This window comes from Physeter macrocephalus, unplaced genomic scaffold, assembly GCF_002837175.3.
Source record: "Physeter macrocephalus isolate SW-GA unplaced genomic scaffold, ASM283717v5 random_920, whole genome shotgun sequence".
Lineage (NCBI taxonomy): Eukaryota > Metazoa > Chordata > Mammalia > Artiodactyla > Physeteridae > Physeter > Physeter macrocephalus.
The window spans coordinates 4,323-22,641 of NW_021146790.1; the positions used below are offsets into that span (position 1 = coordinate 4,323).

Genomic DNA, 18,319 nt, shown 5'->3' on the forward strand with positions numbered 1-18,319 from the left:
TTCAGCTCCCCTTCTGTTTTTAATTCGACTGGAAAGTTTTTGTTTGGTCTATTTAATATAGTTGAAGGGTAAACAGCAACGTAAAGCGCTAAGCTTACATAAAGAAATGTTTTCTCAGCCTCAGATTTACTTCCCTGGTCCAAAGGAGGAAGCTGGCTAAGCCAGAGGCCATTTCTCTCTCTCTCTCCTTTTTTTTTTTTTTTTTTTTTTGTTCCCAATGTGGGCTCAGGGTGAGAAGAATCTGATTTGGAATATTCACGAGTCACAGGACCATTCCTGGGGATCACAGTATTGAGGAGCTCGACTGAAACACTTGTGGTTTATGGTGAAACCCATCCTTGGGGCTATTGTCCATAACACCACGTGGTATTCCTTGTGTACGGCTCCACATGGTATTTTTTTAAAATTTGTTTATTTCACACTTAATTTATTTTTTAAGTTTTTATTTTATATTGGAGTATAGTTGATTAACAATGTTGTGTTAGTTTCAGGTGTACAGCTGGTGCATTTATTTTAGAATTCAGTGTCTGGCTCTCCTTTCTGAAGAACTGAAGGAAGCCTATCATGTTTGCCAAAAGACTGAAGGAAAATTGACTGTCCGGTGACAGTAACTGTTAAGTTTTATGGTCTCACATTTGTTCCTTCCTGTTCTTCACTCTGATTTATTTTACACTTCCATTTTAATAGCCATCTTTTGAGGGGATGTGGTGGGGTATAAATAATTACTGTTTGGCTTTGTTTTTCCTTTGGAGACTCACATTTGCCTGGGGCGCTCCTGGGAGGTCTTGAACCTGCAGAGACCTCCGGGATGCTGTTTCCCGAGTGCCCCTCTGTACTGGGGAGGCTCATTTCCTGGCAGGATCCAGAATTTCCAGTCAGTAGCCCTGAGGCAGCAAGACTTTGGCCGGTGGCCGCTTCTTTAAGTTTGTCCTGAACCCCAGCCTGGGCCCAGTGCCGTGGACCCCTTGGCAATCTTTAAATCCCTCCGCAGCGCTTCTCTGCCTCATGCCACTGGAGGTGCTTCTTCCTTTCAGGCTCCGAAGGCCCCCCAGAACTCCTCCTACTTCTAGGTTTTGCCCTTCACTGAGGGACCTGGGAGGTTGGCAGAGAAGAGAACGCCCACCAGTCCTGAACCTCCCACCTGGAAGATGGGGGTGGTAACGTCTGCCTCAGAGAGTCCTGGGAGGATTAACAGGCTCAGACGTGGACACTCCTAGTCACTCCGCACCTGTCGCCAGGGGCTCTTGGTTCTTTCTGTTTCCCTCCTCCTTCCTCAGGCCTGGAGCACAGCTGTGGAAGTCACTGCCTGCCTCCTCACGCAGTTGCTGTACAGCTGCAACGAGCCCCTGGCCTCTGCCCCCACGGCCTTTTATTGTCTTCTGGTGGATTTTGGCCTCACACCCCGCAGCAACTAAACTTCTCTCTTTCTCTTTCTCTCTTCCTCTCTCTCGACAAGCCTCCAGGCCTTCCTTATCCCTTAACTTTTGGGGAAATACTCTCCTTTCCCTTCTTCTCTTTCCCTTCCTGCTCCCTCCTGGGCCTCCGAGCTACAGGAGCCTCCCCCCCTGCCCAGCCCTGGCTTACTGTCCCTCTCCTGGGCTCTCTCCCACTCCCGTGCTGCCCCCAGAGTGGGCCTGCATCCCTCCCTCCTCCCATCCCTGGACAGTCTCCTGTCACACTCCCGTCCCGCTACAGTCCATCACCTGTAACTGTTTCCTCCTCGGTGATTCTCCCGCTCGGTCTGCTAACAGCTGTGGGCATCTGTCTTGCAAACCCCTTACTTGAGCTCTCCTCAGCCCTTGGGTCAGAGCTGTCATCTGTCACGCTGCGGTTCTAGAGAAGAGGGGCTTCCCTGTCTCTCCCTTCTCTGCTGAGCCTCCCAGAGCCATCTTCCTGGCCAACCTAGATGCGTTTTCCTCTGTCCTCGCCCTTCTGGGCCTTTGCAGCAGGTCAGTGTCCTGGTTTTCTCCATACCTCCCCTAACGAAGTGGAGCGGGGCGGCCTTCCCAGGGCACGGTTCTCCTCATTCTTCATGCACTTCTCCTTGGTGAGCTCATTTGTCCTGTGGCTTCAGCTGGCATCACCCAGTCTCCACACCTGTATCTGCAAACTCCCCTGGACTCTAGGGGTACCTAGGGATGTTAATAGTACCCACCCCATCAGGTGGTGGTGAGGATGAAATGAGATAACGCTATAAAAATGCCCCAGACTTACTTTTGTTACGTGCGACGCAGATGTTCGCCGTGGTCACAATAGTATAACGGGCCCTGCGTGACTGCTTCCTGTCTACCTCGCCACCCGAGCTCTTAACCCATCCCCTTGCCTCCCCGCGTGTCCACCTCAGTGCTCTCGATTCTTCCAGCGCTCCCTTCCTCTTTCTTAACTCCTGCCTTTTCTCATTAGTGGTCCCTGTCTAGGAGAGCTGCACTTCCTCTCCTGCCCCGTCCCCACCCTGCCTGACTCTGACCTCCCACTCAGGTCTCAGCTCAGTGTCTCTTGCTCTGGAGAATTTCCTTGACCCTCCCAGTCTGGGCTGTGACCACTGCCGTGCACCCCATGCCAGCATGCTGTCCTTCCCCATTGCAGTGACACTGACCACAGGGACAGGGCTCGTTCATTTCTCCCCCACGAGCCTATAATGAGGTTAGGTACTGTCACGACGTCCAGCCTAGGGCTGATAATACAGTCGGAACAAATGCATGGGCCCACCCCATCAGTCCAAGACCACCCCTCCCCCGGCACACAAGCATATGTGTTCACAAACACACACTCGCTCTCACCCTGACCGAGTGGGTCTTTTCTGGGGACGCCCCTAAAGGTCTGGAGACATGGAACGGCTACCGTAGCTGAAAGATGGAGACAGGGGCCTTAGAAGGAGGGCCGCACAGCGCCGCACGGCGGGCGGGAGGCACCGAATGTGCTTTCACTGCATTGTCGGCCAGCTCCAAGGGCCTACAGGCCGCCTTGTTCAGCTTGCTTGTTTAGAACTGAGGAGTCCACATCCCAGAGGTGAGGTGACCAAGATCACATGCAGGTGGATGCAGAGCCAGGAAGAGAAGCTGGGCCATTGCTCCCTGTCTGTGTAATTGCTTCCCGTCGCGGTGAAAGTTTAGCCGTGTCCTCAGTGAGGTCCTGGCCTCTGCCCAGCTGGCGTGAACAGAACAGTTTCCCCCAAGAGGCACATTGTGGTCCCGTGGCCCAGCCGTGCTGACGACCTCTGTAGGGGTGTTGGCTGGCTCACAGCCGTGCTCGGAGTGGGGCCGTGAGGCTGCATTCATTACCCGTGGACCTGGTGCTCCTAGAGCAGTTAGAGGAATTGTCCAGGGCCCTCTTTGCAGCACGTGATTCTCGAGGGCCCGGGGCCAGGCGGGGGCATGGAGCTCGGGGAGGAGTTTTATGTGCTCTGCCTGCTGACCTGTGCACGGCTGGCATGTTTTCCCCTGCTGCGTACAAGGATGCCCTAAGGAGACCAGCTGCCTCCCGGATCTTGGTTTTGATGTGACAGCTGTATGTAGACCCTAAGTCTATTCGAAGCCTTTTCGCTGAGTTAGTCTGGAGAGCCAGAGCAGGTGAGGTAGTGGGCCGTGAGTAGGCGCGGCCTCTGTTCTGATCCTCCTCCCTCCCGGTATGTGGTTAACTGCCCTGGACCTCAGTGTACTCTGCTGTAAAATTCGGAACCCCTGTGACTTAGAAGCCTGCCGGTCAGAAACACAAAAATGTGAACCTTTTTTTTTGGACCACACAGGTGTACCCTCCTCTGTGGGCAGGGTCTCGGCTTCCTCCCGCGGTACCGAGCTCTCTCTCCGCCCTGCCCATCGCCAGCCTCATTCCTTACCACTCCCTGTCACCCGCTCTGGGCCAGCCACACCCCTCTGCTTGTCATTCCATGCATTCTCTGTGGTCGGGGCAGTGGGAGATGCAAGCCTAGCCCATCGTGGTCCTCTCGTTATTCCTCAGGTCTTGCACTCCAGGTGGATGGCAGGGAAGAGGGTGAGCTTATGTTTTACTCACGAGGGTGCTTGTACAGGATTTGGATTTGTGAAGATCCACATCAAGACTGCTCAGGGTGAGACTGTTACACGTGCTCCCCAGGCCTCCAGGGACTCCTCTTACCTCTGTCGGACCCGGCCTTAGGAAGGAACAGTCAGTTTTATTTTCCTGGCTCACCTTCGTAGTTCTCTGGGCTCCTTCAGGTTGCCCTCTGCTGGACGGTCCTGGGGACAGGGTCTGGGGCCTCTGCCTCTGAAGCGCATTTCACTGTTTCTACGGCCCAGTGGGGATGGGGAATGGAGATACCGATAGGCAGGCGACGGGGTTTCTTTCCAGATGCCGCTCAGCGAGGCTCATTTCCTATTACTATAGAAGAAATCCTCGGTGAGGCTTAGCCTTTGGCAGGACCCCTGGAGTGTTCTTGCTGACTTCTGTTTTTGGCATAAGAAGGGAGAAATCTAGCAGCATCTGAGATATGCTGACTGCAGAAGCCTTTGCTGAAGCTCGAACTTGTAATGCAGCAGCCAGCAGCTCAGGGGAATACTAGCTTCCCCTGTTACCACTTGTGTAGCTCCCTGGCAAGTTGGGTGACCGACTCATCCCAGTTTGCCTGGGACTCCCTCAGTTTTAGCGTTCAGAGTCACATGGCCTGAGCACATCCTCAGTCCTGGGCAGGCTGGGATGGTTGGTCACGATCCCAGTTGATTAACTTCTCCGAGCCCTGATGTCCTCGGCAGAGGTGATATCACCTGCGTCATAGGCTTGTTGTGGGGATGTCGTAGGATAGTACAGGTGGAGTGCTGAGCAGGTGTAGCGGTTCCCTAGGGCTGCTGTAACGAAGTATCAGTACCATAAACTAGGTGGCCTAGAACAACAAAAATGTGGTCTTTCAAGTTCTGGAGGCCAAAAGCCTGAAAGCAAAGTGTCAGCAGGGTCGTACTCCCTCCAGACCTGTAGGAGAATCCTTCCTTGCTTCTTCCTAGCTTCTGGTAGTTTACCGGCAATCTCTGGTGCTCCTTCACTTGTAGACGCCTCACTCCAATCCCCCGTCTTCACGTGGCATTCTCCCTGTGTCTCTGTCTTGCCTCTGTGCATGTCTGTCTCTGCATTCAAACTTCCCCTTTCTATAAGGACACGGGTCATACTGGATTCGAGCCCGCCCTGATGACCTCGGTTTAACTTGATTACCTCTGTGAAGATCCTATTCCCAAGTAAGGACACATCTGAGGTTCTAGGGGTTAGGACGTTAATATGTCTTTTTGGAGGGGACACGATTCAACCCATAGTGGCAGGGTTAACTTTGACTATTATTGGTATTTGTATCATTATTGTTGCCATCATTGAGAACTCAAGAATATCTAAGGGACAGCTCCAGTATTCAAGAGGAGAAGGCAGGAGGCCCCCGTCATAAAGAGGAGCTGACTTGGTTGTTGGAGTTCGTACCTGCGAACCATTTCAGCACAAAGGCTATAGAAACACCCCCTCTAACCTCTGGGCTTTTGCACTGTGTGGTGTAGATGGAGCAGATGCGGAACGAGCTGCTTCAGGAGCGAGCCGTGAAACAAGACTTAGAGTGTGACAAGATTTCCCTGGAGAGACAGGTGAGGGCAGCTGGCCCCATGAACCCTTCCCTCCCTCCCCCCCGCCCATGGCTTTGGACCAGAGCCCCTTGGTTGAGCCTTCTTTGCACAGCACCCCCAAGAACTCTGCAGAGTAACTCACCTGAGTGGTACAGGTGTTTCTAAGGCCTTTTCCAGAGAGGTGATTCCCACAATATTAAGTGTGCTTATAAGTTTAGCAGCTGGGGAGAGGTAGAATTGCAAGTGTTGTTTCTAGATCCTAAAGAGGGCTAAATTCAAATGAAAGGAGAATAATAAAGAACCAGTGTCCTCAGATGCAGGAGTTGCTAACAAACCTTACTTGAATCACTGTTTCTTTTACGTGCCCTTCACGTAAGTTCTTCACCGAATATGATGTATGATATTGCTGAAGGAGCCTGTTTCTCCTGTTCCGCCCCAGTAGGTTTATTTATTTATTTATTTTGGCCGTGCCGCACAGCACGTGGGATCTTAGTTCCCCGACCAGGGCTCCAACCCACACACCCCTGCCATGGAAGCGTAGAGTCTTAACCACTGGACCTCCAGGGAAGTCGCCCGCCCCAATAGGTTTATAAAAGGCCAAGATCAACCTCATTTGTCTGACATCCAGTAGTCTTAGGACATGCAAAGATTTCACTCAGGCTTATAAGCAATGTGATAGAATCTCTTCTTTTGGCTTGCCAGGACATGAGTGCAAAGCTTTTCCCTGGATACATCCCCAGGTCTCCTGGGGCCACACATCCTAAGGTGGAAAGCAGGCTTACCCCAGTCACCGACCACACGCTGCCCCGCCCTGTGTTCTGCTCTGCTCTGCACAGAGGGTGTGGCAGACACAGCCCCTCACCGCCTCCCTGTCTGATTCCAGAACAAGGACTTAAAGAGCCGGATTATCCACCTGGAAGGTTCCTACAGGTCCAGCAAAGAGGGGCTGGTGGTGCAGATGGAGGCCAGGATCGCAGAGCTGGAGGACCGTCTGGAGAGCGAGGAGAGGTGAGCCGGGCCCAGCCATGGTGAAGAGGCCCTGGTGAGCAGTAGGCATCACATTACAAAGTGCTTTCACTCTTGTATCTCTTCCCGTCCTCGAAAGCCTGTGAGGAAGGCAGAGCAAGTACAACCTTGCTGGAAAATTGTTTCCATTTTATAGTTGAGAAAACTGAGACCCACCAAAGTAAATGACTTGAGGAAGGTAGCCTGGCAGAATATTGATGTAGCAGGACTAAAACTTGGGACTCCCCACTGCTCAGTTCTTAGCTGCTCTTTTCCCCATGCCTTAAATAGGACAGGCTGCCTTGTAAGCTACTGAGTTTGAGCTGGAATAGAGGTAAGGGGGCTGTCTCTGCTCTGGGGGGCCAGGTATATTCAAGCAGAGGCTGAGTGGCCATCTGTCAGAAATGGGCATGTGGGCGGAAGGGACACAGGATCAGATGACTACATGTGATTCTCTACAGCTTGTTCTCAGACCACAGCCTGAGGGCCAGTACCGGGGTAAGCTTGACCAGCCTCAGTTCTTTTTTTTTTAATTTAATTTTTATTTTTGGCTGCATTGGGTCTCCACTGCTCCATGCGGGCTTTCTCTAATTGCGGCGAGCGGGGGCCACTCCTCGCCATGGCGCGCCGGCTTCTCATCGCGGTGGCCTCTCTTGTTGCGGAGCAGGGGCTCTAGGTGCACGGGCTTCAGCAGTTGTGGCACGCAGGTTCAGTAGTCGTGGCTTGCGGGCTCTAGAGCGAGGGCTCAGTAGTTGTGGCTCATGGGCTCTAGAGCATGGGCTCAGTAGTTGTGGCTCGTGGGCTCCAGAGCATGGGCTCGGTAGTTGTGGCTCGTGGCCTCTAGAGCGTGGGCTCAGTAGTTGTGGCTCACGGGCTCAGTAGTTGTGGCACACGGGCTCAGTAGCTGTGGCACACGGGCTCAGCTGCTCCGCGGCACGTGGGATCCTCCCGGACCAGGGCTCGAACCCGCATCCACGGGCTCAGTAGTTGTGGCACACGGGCTCAGTAGCTGTGGCACACGGGCTCAGCTGCTCCGCGGCACGTGGGATCCTCCCGGACCAGGGCTCGAACCCGCATCGCCTGCCTTGGCAGGCGGATTCTTAACCACTGCGCCACCAGGGAAGCCCCCAGCCTCAGTTCTTACTCATGGCCCCTCACCTTCCTAGAAGCAGTGTGGGTGTGTGTGTGCATAGAGCACTTTACATTATCCATTTTCAGTAAGACTTTTGGGACTGGGCCTTTTTGCTCCAGGGCAGCCTGGAGTAAACTCCAAACATTCACAGCCTGGCAGTCTATGACCCACTGCCTTACCAAGTAAAGCCCAGGACTGGGAGCACTCAGGGCAGGTCTGGTTCTGGCTCAGCCTCTCTCTGGCTCTGCAGGCTTGGGCAAAGTCCCTCCCCCTCTCAGAGCCCCTGTTTCCTCATCTGTCCAACGAGCAGCGCTGTCCTACTCTACACATGTGAGTCTCTCTGACCCTGTGTCCACCAGACAGCCCTGGGCTGGCCTCCCGGGGGGCTGGGATGAGACGGTCCTCTGTTCTGCTTCCCCCGCTCTTCCAGGGACCGGGCCAGCCTCCAGGTCAGCAACCGCCGGCTGGAGCGGAAGGTGAAAGAGCTAGTGATGCAGGTGGACGATGAGCACCTGTCGCTGACAGATCAGAAGGACCAGGTGCGGGACCCTCTGCGAGCTCTTTTGAGATTTACTGTCTCGGGCTGGGGCAGCGAGGTGGAGGGGAAGGCCTCGGTGGGCAGGCAAGCGGTGAAGTTGAGTGGACTGTGTCCGCCCTTTCCACTCCACCCCTTAAGTCATGGAATGGGGCCTTTAGAGCCCACTTTAGTAGGGGATTTCAGCAAACTTCAGGCCCTGAACTTGGCTTTTAAAAAGTAGAATTTTCGGTCTTAGAGTCTCATCTCCACTTTCCCTTGGGGCTGGTTGCCCCCTTTGCCGTACCTTGGTTGCTGGGAGAGAAGGGGGCTGGACCACTGGCCTCTCCGTGCTGGGCTGAGTGACCCGCCGGCTCACAGCCTGCCTTCCCCCCGCAGCTGAGCTTGCGCTTGAAAGCAATGAAGCGACAGGTGGAGGAGGCTGAGGAGGAAATAGACAGACTGGAAAGTTCTAAGAAGAAGCTGCAGAGGGAGCTGGAGGAACAGATGGACGTGAACGAGCAGCTGCGGGGGCAGCTGAACTCCATGAAGAAGGACTTCAGGTGGGCGAGTGCGGCGACCCCCCCCCGGGGCCGTGATGGCCCTGACGTTTGAGGGGAGCCTGACGCTTTCAGAGCGCTCCCACTCCTTTGTCTCAAGCTGATCCCTTGTTGTCACCTTTGGGGTCATCCCATCCTAGGGGTGAGAGTGGCTGTATCCACTCCGGTATCATCCCTGTGGTCCTGAGGCTCAGAGCAGGTCAGACTAGCTCACACCACCGTGTGGGGAGCAGCTCCTGGACCAGCCCTTAGGGACTCCTGGGTTAGGGAGAAATGAGATAAGTTGTGGCTTGTGTTCTCAGGAGGACGAGGATATCCCCAACCTGGTCTCCGGAGAGAGCTGCTCTCTCGAGCTCCCCTGCCACTGCCCTAAGGATGGGGGATTAGGTGCGGGGTTGCTTTCCCTGCCTCCGGGTCACTGCCTGGGGCATTGGAGTGAGGGGGTGAGTTTAAGTTCACACCCATTCACGGAGCTGGGCCTTTCTTGGAGGCCGACTGTGACCTGGGGCTTTTTGCTGGCTGCCCAGGTAGTTCTCTTATAAATGCCCAGAAGACTGGAGCCTGTTGAGAATCCTGTAAACAGGGCATGTCTGTCGAGAACCCAGCCCCAGGCTAGCATTAGGGGGCAAAATTTAAGGGGGCAGCAAAAATCTCAATAATCAAGATGCAATTTTTAAAAATAATAAAAATTACTGCAAACAACCCAAGGTGAACAAGATGATAAAATTTTAAATTAAGGTGGGATTTATGGCAGCACCCTGCTGAGCCATATTGGAGCTTGAGGCAGAAGGAAAAATCAGTACTGTTGACCTGGCCCCAGCCCTGCCCAGCCCACCCTGTCAGCAGCAGCCTCCCGTGCTCCCAGGTGGGCAGTTTGCTCCCTGTTGCTGTAGGAACCGGCAGGTGCAGACGAGTTAAGTTCCTGTGCTTATATGCCACTCGATGGGGCGGAGAGACAGGCGCCTAGAACCCCTTCGCCTCCAGATCGGAGGGGAGCCCCGGTCCAGGGCCAGGAAACATGCCGCCTGTTGTTTCGCAGACTTAAGAAGCTGCCAAGCAAAGTGCTGGATGACGTGGACGGCGACGACGACGACGACCTCAGCACGGAAGGGGGGAGCCTCTATGAGGCGCCGCTGAGCTACACCTTCCCCAAGGACAGCACCGCCGCCAGCCAGATCTGAGCCCACTTCCGGGGGCCTGCAGCCGCCCGCAGCGGGAGGCGAGGAAGGGAGCGCCATCACCTCCTCTTCGCGGACCAGATAATTCCTCCCTGTGATGTCATGTCCTCCTAGGATCTCTATGGCAGCATAGCTTTGGTAGCTTAGACAGCAGCTATTGCAGGGTATGCGTTGAGACGCCTGCAGCCACTTGGCAGGATGGAGCCCCCGTTCTGCACAGCTGTCTGCAGCACCATCTGCATTGCTGCCCCTCTCTGCCCTCCGCCCCCGCCCCCCACCGTCAAGAAAAAGGGTCCAAATGCTGGTTCCTATTTAATAGCCATTGTGAAGGGGAGGGGAGGATGCGTAGGCTGTACATATTTTAAATCAGACCTTCTCACAGACTGCTGCTCTTCCATTTTGGAATGTTGCAGAGGCTTCGTGGGGTGGCTTGTTTGTAAAGTTCACACATCTCTATTGAGTATTATTTTTAAAAATACAAAGCTACTAGATTTTTAAGTATTACTGAGCGAGAAGCAAGAGGGAGAAAGTAAAGACCACTCTGGGCATCAGAGCTGGAAAAAGGAATTGATGTGGTGATAAGGGACAGTTAATGCTGAGAAGAGAAGTTCAAGTGGTCTTGGTAAAGAACTTGTTGATGGAGGGAGGGAAAGTCAGAGGTCACTTGTATCTGTGGTCCTTGGTTGCTTATTTTATCTAGAATTTTGTTAAAATTTTTGAACCATGCTGAGACCAATACCAGTCACCAGCTGCAATTTCTTTTGCACAGGTGGAGTGGGCAGACATGTACGTACGGTTTTTGACAAATGATGTTGGTTTCCGGGGGCGGGGGTGGAGCCCTCCTGTCGTGTCTTTTTGGTCCTTTCCTCCCGCCTCCAAACTACACTCTCTCCGCCCCTGGACCGGGTGGTTGCCAGGTGGGGACCGTGAGGGTTTGGGAGCAAGGTTCGCGGGCTTAAGCTTGAGGAAGAGGCGTGTGATGTGCGGTAAGGTTCTGGGGACAGGAAGAAGGGAGAGGAGGTAAGCAGGTGTGTGTGAGCGTGGGTAGGAAGGAGGAGGTGGAAGAGGAAGAAGTTCCTGAAAGCTGGGGGGATGTGTAGGCAAGAGGCAGATTGAACACGATCTCAGGTTTATGTCAGGAAAGGGAGGAAGGAAGCAGAAGTCAGACAGAGGCATGTCTGTGCAAACTGGAAGAATCCTGACTTCTGGGACAGAGGGCCAGCAGCCAGCACCAGGCAGGAGGTAACTGGGACTGGGTGAGGTCTGGGCAAGGCCACGTTGCTGGGATGGAATTTCAGGGAGGCACTGAGAGGATGCTGGGTATCCCGGCACTTCCTCTTGGCGTTCCTGGTGTCACCTCCACTGTGATGGTCCCTAGGCATACACAGAGGCCAGGTCCAGTCACAGCTGGTCAGGGCCATGGCCAGGGCGGGAACCCTTCGAGTTGTGTGCATGTGAGTGAGTGTTCAGCTGCCTCACAGTGTCCCCACTTATCCTGGTAGATAAGAGGCCTGTGACCCCAGCGCTCCATGACAGTTGCCACAGGGAGCAGGGAATCTCAGTGCCCTGCCTACTCCAGGTCACAGAGCGCACCCAGCAGGATTCAGAGTGATCAGCCCCATTTATGGGTAGGTGTCGTCGCCCCCCCGCCACCACGGGTGAGCCCCCCAGAGCAGAAGAGCCAAGCCCCCTTCTGCCTCTGCTGGGTGGAGTGCTTCTTGCCTCTGCTTACTTATTTGGAGTATGGAGAGATTCCTCCTTTTAGCCATTCATTCATTTCGCATATATTCATTGGAGGTCCGTGATATCCCAGTCTTTGGCACTGGGGACACAGCAGTGAATAAAGTGGATCAAAATCCCTCCCTTCCTGGAGCGCTGTCAGGGGAGAGGGTGTGATAGACAACAGTCACACCAATGAACACAGAGGCTGAGCCCCTTCAAACCTAGCCCCGGAGCCCCTCTGTCCTCTTGGGGAGGCAGCAAGCCTGTGGTTGGTTGACTGGCTCATTGGAACCCACAGGGGTTCTTCGACTCTCATATGTTGTTGAGTTCCCCGCTGCTTCCACCACCATTAGGTATTTGCCAAGAAGCCTGCCCAGCAATGCTTCCGCCCGCTCAGCACTACAGATTAGAAGATGGGAAAATTTGGGGGCCCAAGAACTTTGGGAGCGAGTCAGCATCTGTCTTGGTTTGTGAGAAAGTTTCTGCCTCTCATTCTAGCCAGTTCCTTCTGGTAGCCATGAGGCAGCCTGCAAGAAACAAACTGCCTGTGAAAAGAGAACAGAGCTCACCATTCAGAAGATCTGCATCTTTACCCTAAAACTGGGACATTAAAAATGTCAACAAATGTGCCCTCCTGCGCTGTAATGGGGCTGGCGGTGAACTGAATGCGTGCAGTGCACCAGGATGGGAGGAACACGAGCCTGGGAGCTGAGAGGGGAGATGTTTTCAAGTCCCAGCTCATCTTGCCGTGGTGACCTTGACAGGGGTGACCTTCAGAGGCCTGCCCTCAGAGCGGCAGATGACGCGGAATGATTGAGGACCAGGGCTCAAGGTCCTTGCCAGCTCTGACACGCTGTCATTCTTTGATTTTATTATGTACACATATATATTTTTTTCTGTTCGTTGCTTTAAGAACTAACCCTACTCGAGAGTATTTTCTTTAGCTAGTTTAAAAAGAAAAAAAAAATATTTTATTTAATAAACAAGTATGTGGCCAAATGCAGTGCTGAAGAGACAATCATCATAAAGCTTTATAATTTTTCTTCCTGCTTCTGAGTGTCGTCCGACAATGCCGATAGGCTTAGTTTGTTGGGTTTCTGCTTTCGGGTATGGTTTGATGGGCTAGGTTTGTCACCGGGAAGAGACATTCTTAGGCAGCGACCTCCGTGTAAGTGAACTCCTGGAGAAAAGCAAGTTTGCCTTTCAATAAACGGTATCACCCAGCAGGAATCTTGACTCCCGTTATTTCGACTCCCTTGTTTTCTCCAGAGCTTGGCTCCGTGTCGGCCAAGAAACAGCCCAGGTGAATGGCTGGAAGCTACCCGAGGTAGGGGAGCTTGGGGCGTTCCAGGCTGGGACCCGTGTCTGAAAGAGAAGGGTGGGGAGGGGGTGAGTGGGGCGCCCTGAGACGATTAATGCCCCTGGATGGTGGTGATGTTCTGAGAAATCCAGACTGCCCATTTCCAGGAAATGGCAAAAGGGGAAGTGTGTTGATAACTGAGAATAAACAGGCACCCCCTGTTTTTTTCCTTGTTCCAAAACTGAAATGGGTCCTCCTGCGATCACAGCACATAATCTCACTTGATCTGCAGCAGGCTAACAGCAGGTACCTTGGTCTCCGTTTTATATGAAACAGGAGTCACTTCCACGTGGAAGGGGCCTGCGCTGCGCATGGTCCTCAGTGGCCTTCTCTGCCCTGTCCTCTGGGGGCCGATCCCTAAAGGCCCTGGGTTCCCCCCGTGACTGATGGCAACTGTAGTCGGGGTCCGCTTGTGGGAGCAGGTGGAGGTCAGCGTTCTTCTGTTGTCACCCCTCTTTCGTGCAGCGTTTCCAGCAGTGATGCAGCCGGACAGGACTGCACAGGATGCACAGGACTTGGGCGACCATACCTCCTCCTTGGGTCTCTGGTTCTAAAGGTGGTCAGGGCGGCCCGCTGCTGTTCCTCTGCGCTCCTCGGCAGCCCCGGTGGGTTCCACGCCCCGCCCCCCGCAACCCGACACTGCCGCCCTCCAGGGCGTTTCTTCATTAAACCCTTTCGACTGCCGCCTCCTGCCTGGAGCTCTGCCCACTGCCCCCTCAACGCCCCCAGTGATGTACACATCTGGCCCATCCAGCTATCCTGCAGCCCTTGCCTCCCTTTATTCTGACTAAACAGAGCATCTCAAACATAGATGAGATTTTCTAATTTTAACAAGTCCTCAAAGTCTTTGCATAAATTGTTTGCTTTTTTTTTTTTTTTTTTTTTTTTAAGAGAAAGGTCAGGATTTGGGGGGTGTAATTTTATCACTGGTAAGTAAAAGACACCCTTTTGGTACTAGTTGCTTTTGAAACTGTATTTAAGCCTCTTTGGCCCCTGTGCCAGGGTCTTTGTGGTGAGCATAAGAGGTCCTGAGAGGTTGCCTGTCCCCTGGACCTGTGGGAGGGAAGTGACTCAGGAGCTCAGAGCCAAAGGGAAAAAGTCCTTCCAGGCCTGCAGCTAGCTCCTTCCCCCACATTCTCGACATTCCTTCTTTGAACTTGTGGATGGTTTCAGCGATCCTGTCTCTGTAGGAAGATAGTCATCAGTCAGAAAGTTTTCCGTTCTAAACTTTCAAATGACGGGAGAAAAGGACTCGACAGCAAGTTCCTATCAGCAGCTGAACAGCCTCAAATCCAGAAATTCCGGGCTTTGTGGAGGAATCAGCAGGACTTGGTCCTGCTCTCAGACCCACACTGAAAGTCATCGTGGATGTTCACCTGTATGACCTGAGACCCAGCCTGTCTCCATCTGCAGAGCAAGATTTGAGTGTGTGCCCCATGCCGGGTTTGGTAAAGCTGGAAAGGGAGCAGTGCCCTTCCAGGAGACATTCAACAATGACATCTATGCTGTGGCGGGAGCTTTGCAAGTTTCCTACCGTGAGGAATCTCACTTGGTCTCACAACAGTTGTTCAACAACGCCCCGGGGATGGGGCACGTGATTCCAGAGATCTTCTGGGTAAACCAAATGAAACAGTTTCACAAGAAAGGCAGAAATGTTGGCAGGTAAGGAATCTGAGGCTTGGGGAGGCTGGGCATTTTCCCATAGGTCACATGCGGAGTAAGTAGCCAGCCCAAGAGCAGAACCTGCCAGCAGGGGCCAGGTGCTGTTGCAGATACAAGGTTTAAGGCCCTGTCTAGGACCTTTATAAGCTTACAGTGTGATTACAAAAATGATTATCAAGCTAAGTGGAAATTAGATACAAATATTAAGTCCTTCGTATAGTTATGGCATACCAAATTTGTCTGCCCTTGGGCTTTGCTAGCCCTCTGCCTATAGCCAGTGCCACTGGTTTCCCCTGGTTTTCCACGTACAATTCGATAGCTAAGTGTGTGGAGCACTTACCTGCTGCATATTGGGCATTGTTGTAAACCTTCACCTGTATCTACTCACTTGATTCCTCGGACCACCCCCTGAGCCGGTGCTCGTGACAGAGGGAGTTTCTAACCTTCCCCAGGGCACACGGCAGCCCATGGAAGAGCCAGGACTGGAGTCTGGGTCTGCGTCTGGAGTTCACGCTAGGCGCTAAGGAGCTCTGCTGCCTCCCACCACACTTGCTGCCCTGGAGGACGACGGTCTTCCATTTGATCCTGTGTTAGGGCCTCCCACGTCCTCCTGGTTCTTCGTCCTTCAGCTCTCCCCTTCATTTGTGAGTGTCTGTGCAACTCAACAGCCTGCTGCTTGCCTCCACTCTTGAGTGCTTTAATCAAAGGCACAGAGAAATCAAAGTTAACTTCTGAAGCCACAGACTTGAACTGCAAGGAAGTGCTGAGGGTTGCCAAGGTTTAGAAGGTATTGGGAGTGGTCATACTGTGCTAGCTGAGACTATGAGGGAATGGAAACTGAATAACCAGAGGAAGCAGGGCAATAAAGAGAAGGGAAACTGCAAAGAGAAGCAGAGACACTGATAGAAAGAAAGAGTGGTTGAGTTTTAGAGCTTTCTTGTTTTCTGACAACTCCCAGTTGATCCGTGAGTATCCTTTGAAATGTTTTCTTTTCTTGAGTTAACTTGAGTAGATCTCTAGTCTTTCAAGCATGTAGGTATTTTGGGGGCCATATTATGAAGAACTTTCGATGCTAGGGCAACACGTTTTTAATTCTCTAGGCCAGGGGTACCTGGTAACTATTTCTGAGATGGAGAATAGTGTCATTAGAAGTGTGTTAAGTGAAGATTAATCTAGAAGGAGTATGTAGGAGAGATGGAGAACCGTTTGCTACTGTGATCTTTGGATCTCTCGTTTTGCCATTGATGCCCCCTTGGTGCTGTGCTCACCTGACTTATCTGGGCCTGATCTGGTGGGGTGATCTTCGGGTCACCCCACCATCTCCCTGTGTGGAAGGTGGACTTGGGCAACATCAGCAAGTCCCTGGTTTTGGGTGAGTCTCAGGGAACATTTACCTTCCCAACCCCCAGGAGACTTTGGGATGAGAACCTTCTTCTAGAATGGTATGTAACCATAATAATCTTGTGTAATGCACCTTTCGTATTAGTCTTACATTCAAAACTGCACTTGCAACCTGAAATCAGTAAGTTGTCCTCAGTGAGACACCACTGACTGTGGTCCCTAAGAAGACCCCTCACCCCAGAGTAGCTCGTTGAAGAGTAGGGGGTGGTCGGGCTGCAGTCTGGAAACCCCGGACAGCAGTGGGCTGCCTTGTGGAGGTGGCACGTGTTTCTGCTAAGCTGGGTGCTCTGGAGCCCTGCCAGTTCGGCAGGCGGACTCTCAACCACTGCGCCACCAGGGAAGCCCAAGTCCCTGGTTTTGGGTGAGTCTCAGGGAACATTTACCTTCCCAACCCCCTGGAGACTTTGGGATGAGAACCTTCTTCTAGAATGGTATGTATCCATAATAATCTTGTGTAATGCACCTTTCATATTAGTCTTACATTCAAAACTGCACTTGCAACCTGAAATCAGTAAGTTGTCCTCAGTGAGACACCACTGACTGTGGTCCCTAAGAAGACCCCTCACCCCAGAGTAGCTCGTTGAAGAGTAGGGGGTGGTCGGGCTGCAGTCTGGAAACCCCGGACAGCAGTGGGCTGCCTTGTGGAGGTGGCACGTGTTTCTGCTAAGCTGGGTGCTCTGGAGCCCTGCCAGTGGGCAGGGTCCGACCTGTGTGCAGGGAGGGAGAAGGTCTGCAGGGCAGAGCCAGCTTCAGGCATGAGAGCTGTGTGCAGGTCATCTGGAAGGAAGGGGACCCCTCTGCCCAGCCAAGGCCCAGGAGTGGAAGGACTCAGCTGTGAAAGCTGGCTCCCCGCCTCCTTAACTTGGGGTGTCAGTTGGGGTGGAGGTTATGTATGCCGGATGGGAGAGGTGATAGGTACCTGCCTCATCATCCACGTGCCAGACGGAGGGCATTCCTTCTGAGCCCTACGCAGGGACTGCACAAAGACCAATAAGTTTTGCCCTGTGGATGGACCTTATTTGGGGGTAGTGGGCACGATTCTTAACATCTAAAATCCCTCAACAGGGTAGCAGCTGCGCTTGGGCAGACTCCTGTGGGCCAGGGATCTTTATCTGATTTAATCTGCATCCTGCAAGGTAGGTCGTGTTACCCCCTTTCACATGTTAGGGAACATGTACAGAGCGAGACGTCATTTGTCCTAAGTCACCAGCTGGTCGACAGTGGGGCTGGGATGCAGCCCCGTGTCTGCTGCTCTTACAGTCAGTTTCCCCATACCTTGGCCCTTCTCCCTTGCTGCCCCTCTAGAACCACTCCCACTGACTCCTCAGCTGAGGACAGTTCGGCACAAGGGCTGGGAGGTTTGTCGGCGGTCACAGGGCCTGGCCTCTGGGTCACAAGTTTGCACTTGGACTATGAAGCCTGCAAGGAGGGACAGCAGCCAGCCCGCCTGCTCCTCTCTGCAAGCCCCCTCCCGCCGGCTGCAGGCTGCCAGCCTAGCTAACCTCGTTCCAGCTGCCTCTGGCCTTCTGGCCCTTCCAGGACAGGCTCGTTTCCTGGAAAGGACTCGGAGAGTAAGATAAACCAGGTGTCTCTAGTTAAATGCCCTCCTGCCTTTGAAAGGGCCAGGGTGGTAAGCCTGCCAGTCCAGCTCCTTGGTTTGCTTGGTCCATCTCTGGGATTGGCTGCCTTGCCTTTCATCAGGTGCCAGTTGTTCCCGGCCTATCACTGGGAGTGAATATGGCGTTCTTTGGAGACAGGCACAGTGCTCCCTGCAGAGCTAGGCAAGGAAACAGGAACTGAAAAAGATGGGTGACAGGGTCCCTCCGGGGCTCCTGGCACCTCCAGAAGGAGACAGTCCGTGTCCCTGTCCACTCTCCCTGGGCAGGTGTATCCTGGCGTTTAGATAATGAAGAACTAGAAAACAGAACTGGCCTCCCCTCGACTTGCCTGCCGGCTTCTCCTATGACCCAGGTATTGTTCCTGATTCACACATGGCTTCCTAAACCAGCTTCATTTTCTGAAACAAATCACTCTACTACCACCTCCCCTTCCTGGAAATTAAAAACAAAATTTTTTTTTTGTCTGTGTCATTGCTGCTGGATTCTAAAATCAAGGTACAGAATGCTCCTGGCCTTCCGGTCTAGGCCCCATGGAAAGGTTAGGTGTGCCCAGTATAACCAGGTTAGTCCACCCTTGTGACGGGAAGAGGCGTGCA

General features: G+C 53.1%; 1 protein-coding gene and 1 long non-coding RNA gene across 4 annotated transcripts; both read left to right on the forward strand.

Moving 5' to 3' along the window:
• The first annotated feature begins 5,337 nt into the window (after positions 1–5,337).
• Positions 5,338–12,904, forward strand: LOC114485508 (cingulin-like protein 1). Of its 3 annotated transcripts, none has more exons than XR_003678919.2 (6): positions 5,338–5,591; positions 6,454–6,578; positions 8,138–8,246; positions 8,621–8,784; positions 9,821–11,587; positions 12,035–12,904. XR_003678919.2 is itself a non-coding variant. In XM_028487049.2 (5 exons), the coding sequence occupies exons 1-5, from the start codon at positions 5,508–5,510 to the stop codon at positions 9,960–9,962; spliced, it is 624 nt and encodes a 207-aa protein (XP_028342850.1). In that variant the 5' UTR covers positions 5,338–5,507; the 3' UTR covers positions 9,963–12,904. The 3 variants fall into 3 exon arrangements, 1 of the variants encoding a protein (XP_028342850.1); XR_003678920.2 differs by having other exon boundaries at positions 12,180–12,904; XM_028487049.2 differs by having other exon boundaries at positions 9,821–12,904.
• A 1,416-nt stretch (positions 12,905–14,320) lies between these two features.
• LOC114485507 (uncharacterized) lies at positions 14,321–18,069 on the forward strand. The gene is made up of 3 exons (XR_003678918.2): positions 14,321–14,703; positions 17,170–17,240; positions 17,990–18,069. It is a non-coding gene; the product is annotated as an uncharacterized lncRNA (long non-coding RNA).
• The last annotated feature ends 250 nt before the right edge of the window (positions 18,070–18,319 follow it).

Coding starts and splice junctions, on each gene's coding strand:
- LOC114485508 (XM_028487049.2), top strand. CDS start 5,508: ATGGAGCAGATGCGGAACGAGCTGCTTCAGGAGCGAGCCGTGAAACAA. Junction 5,592..6,453: donor AGATTTCCCTGGAGAGACAG/GTGAGGGCAGCT, acceptor GTCTGATTCCAG/AACAAGGACTTAAAGAGCCG. Junction 8,785..9,820: donor TCCATGAAGAAGGACTTCAG/GTGGGCGAGTGC, acceptor GTTGTTTCGCAG/ACTTAAGAAGCTGCCAAGCA.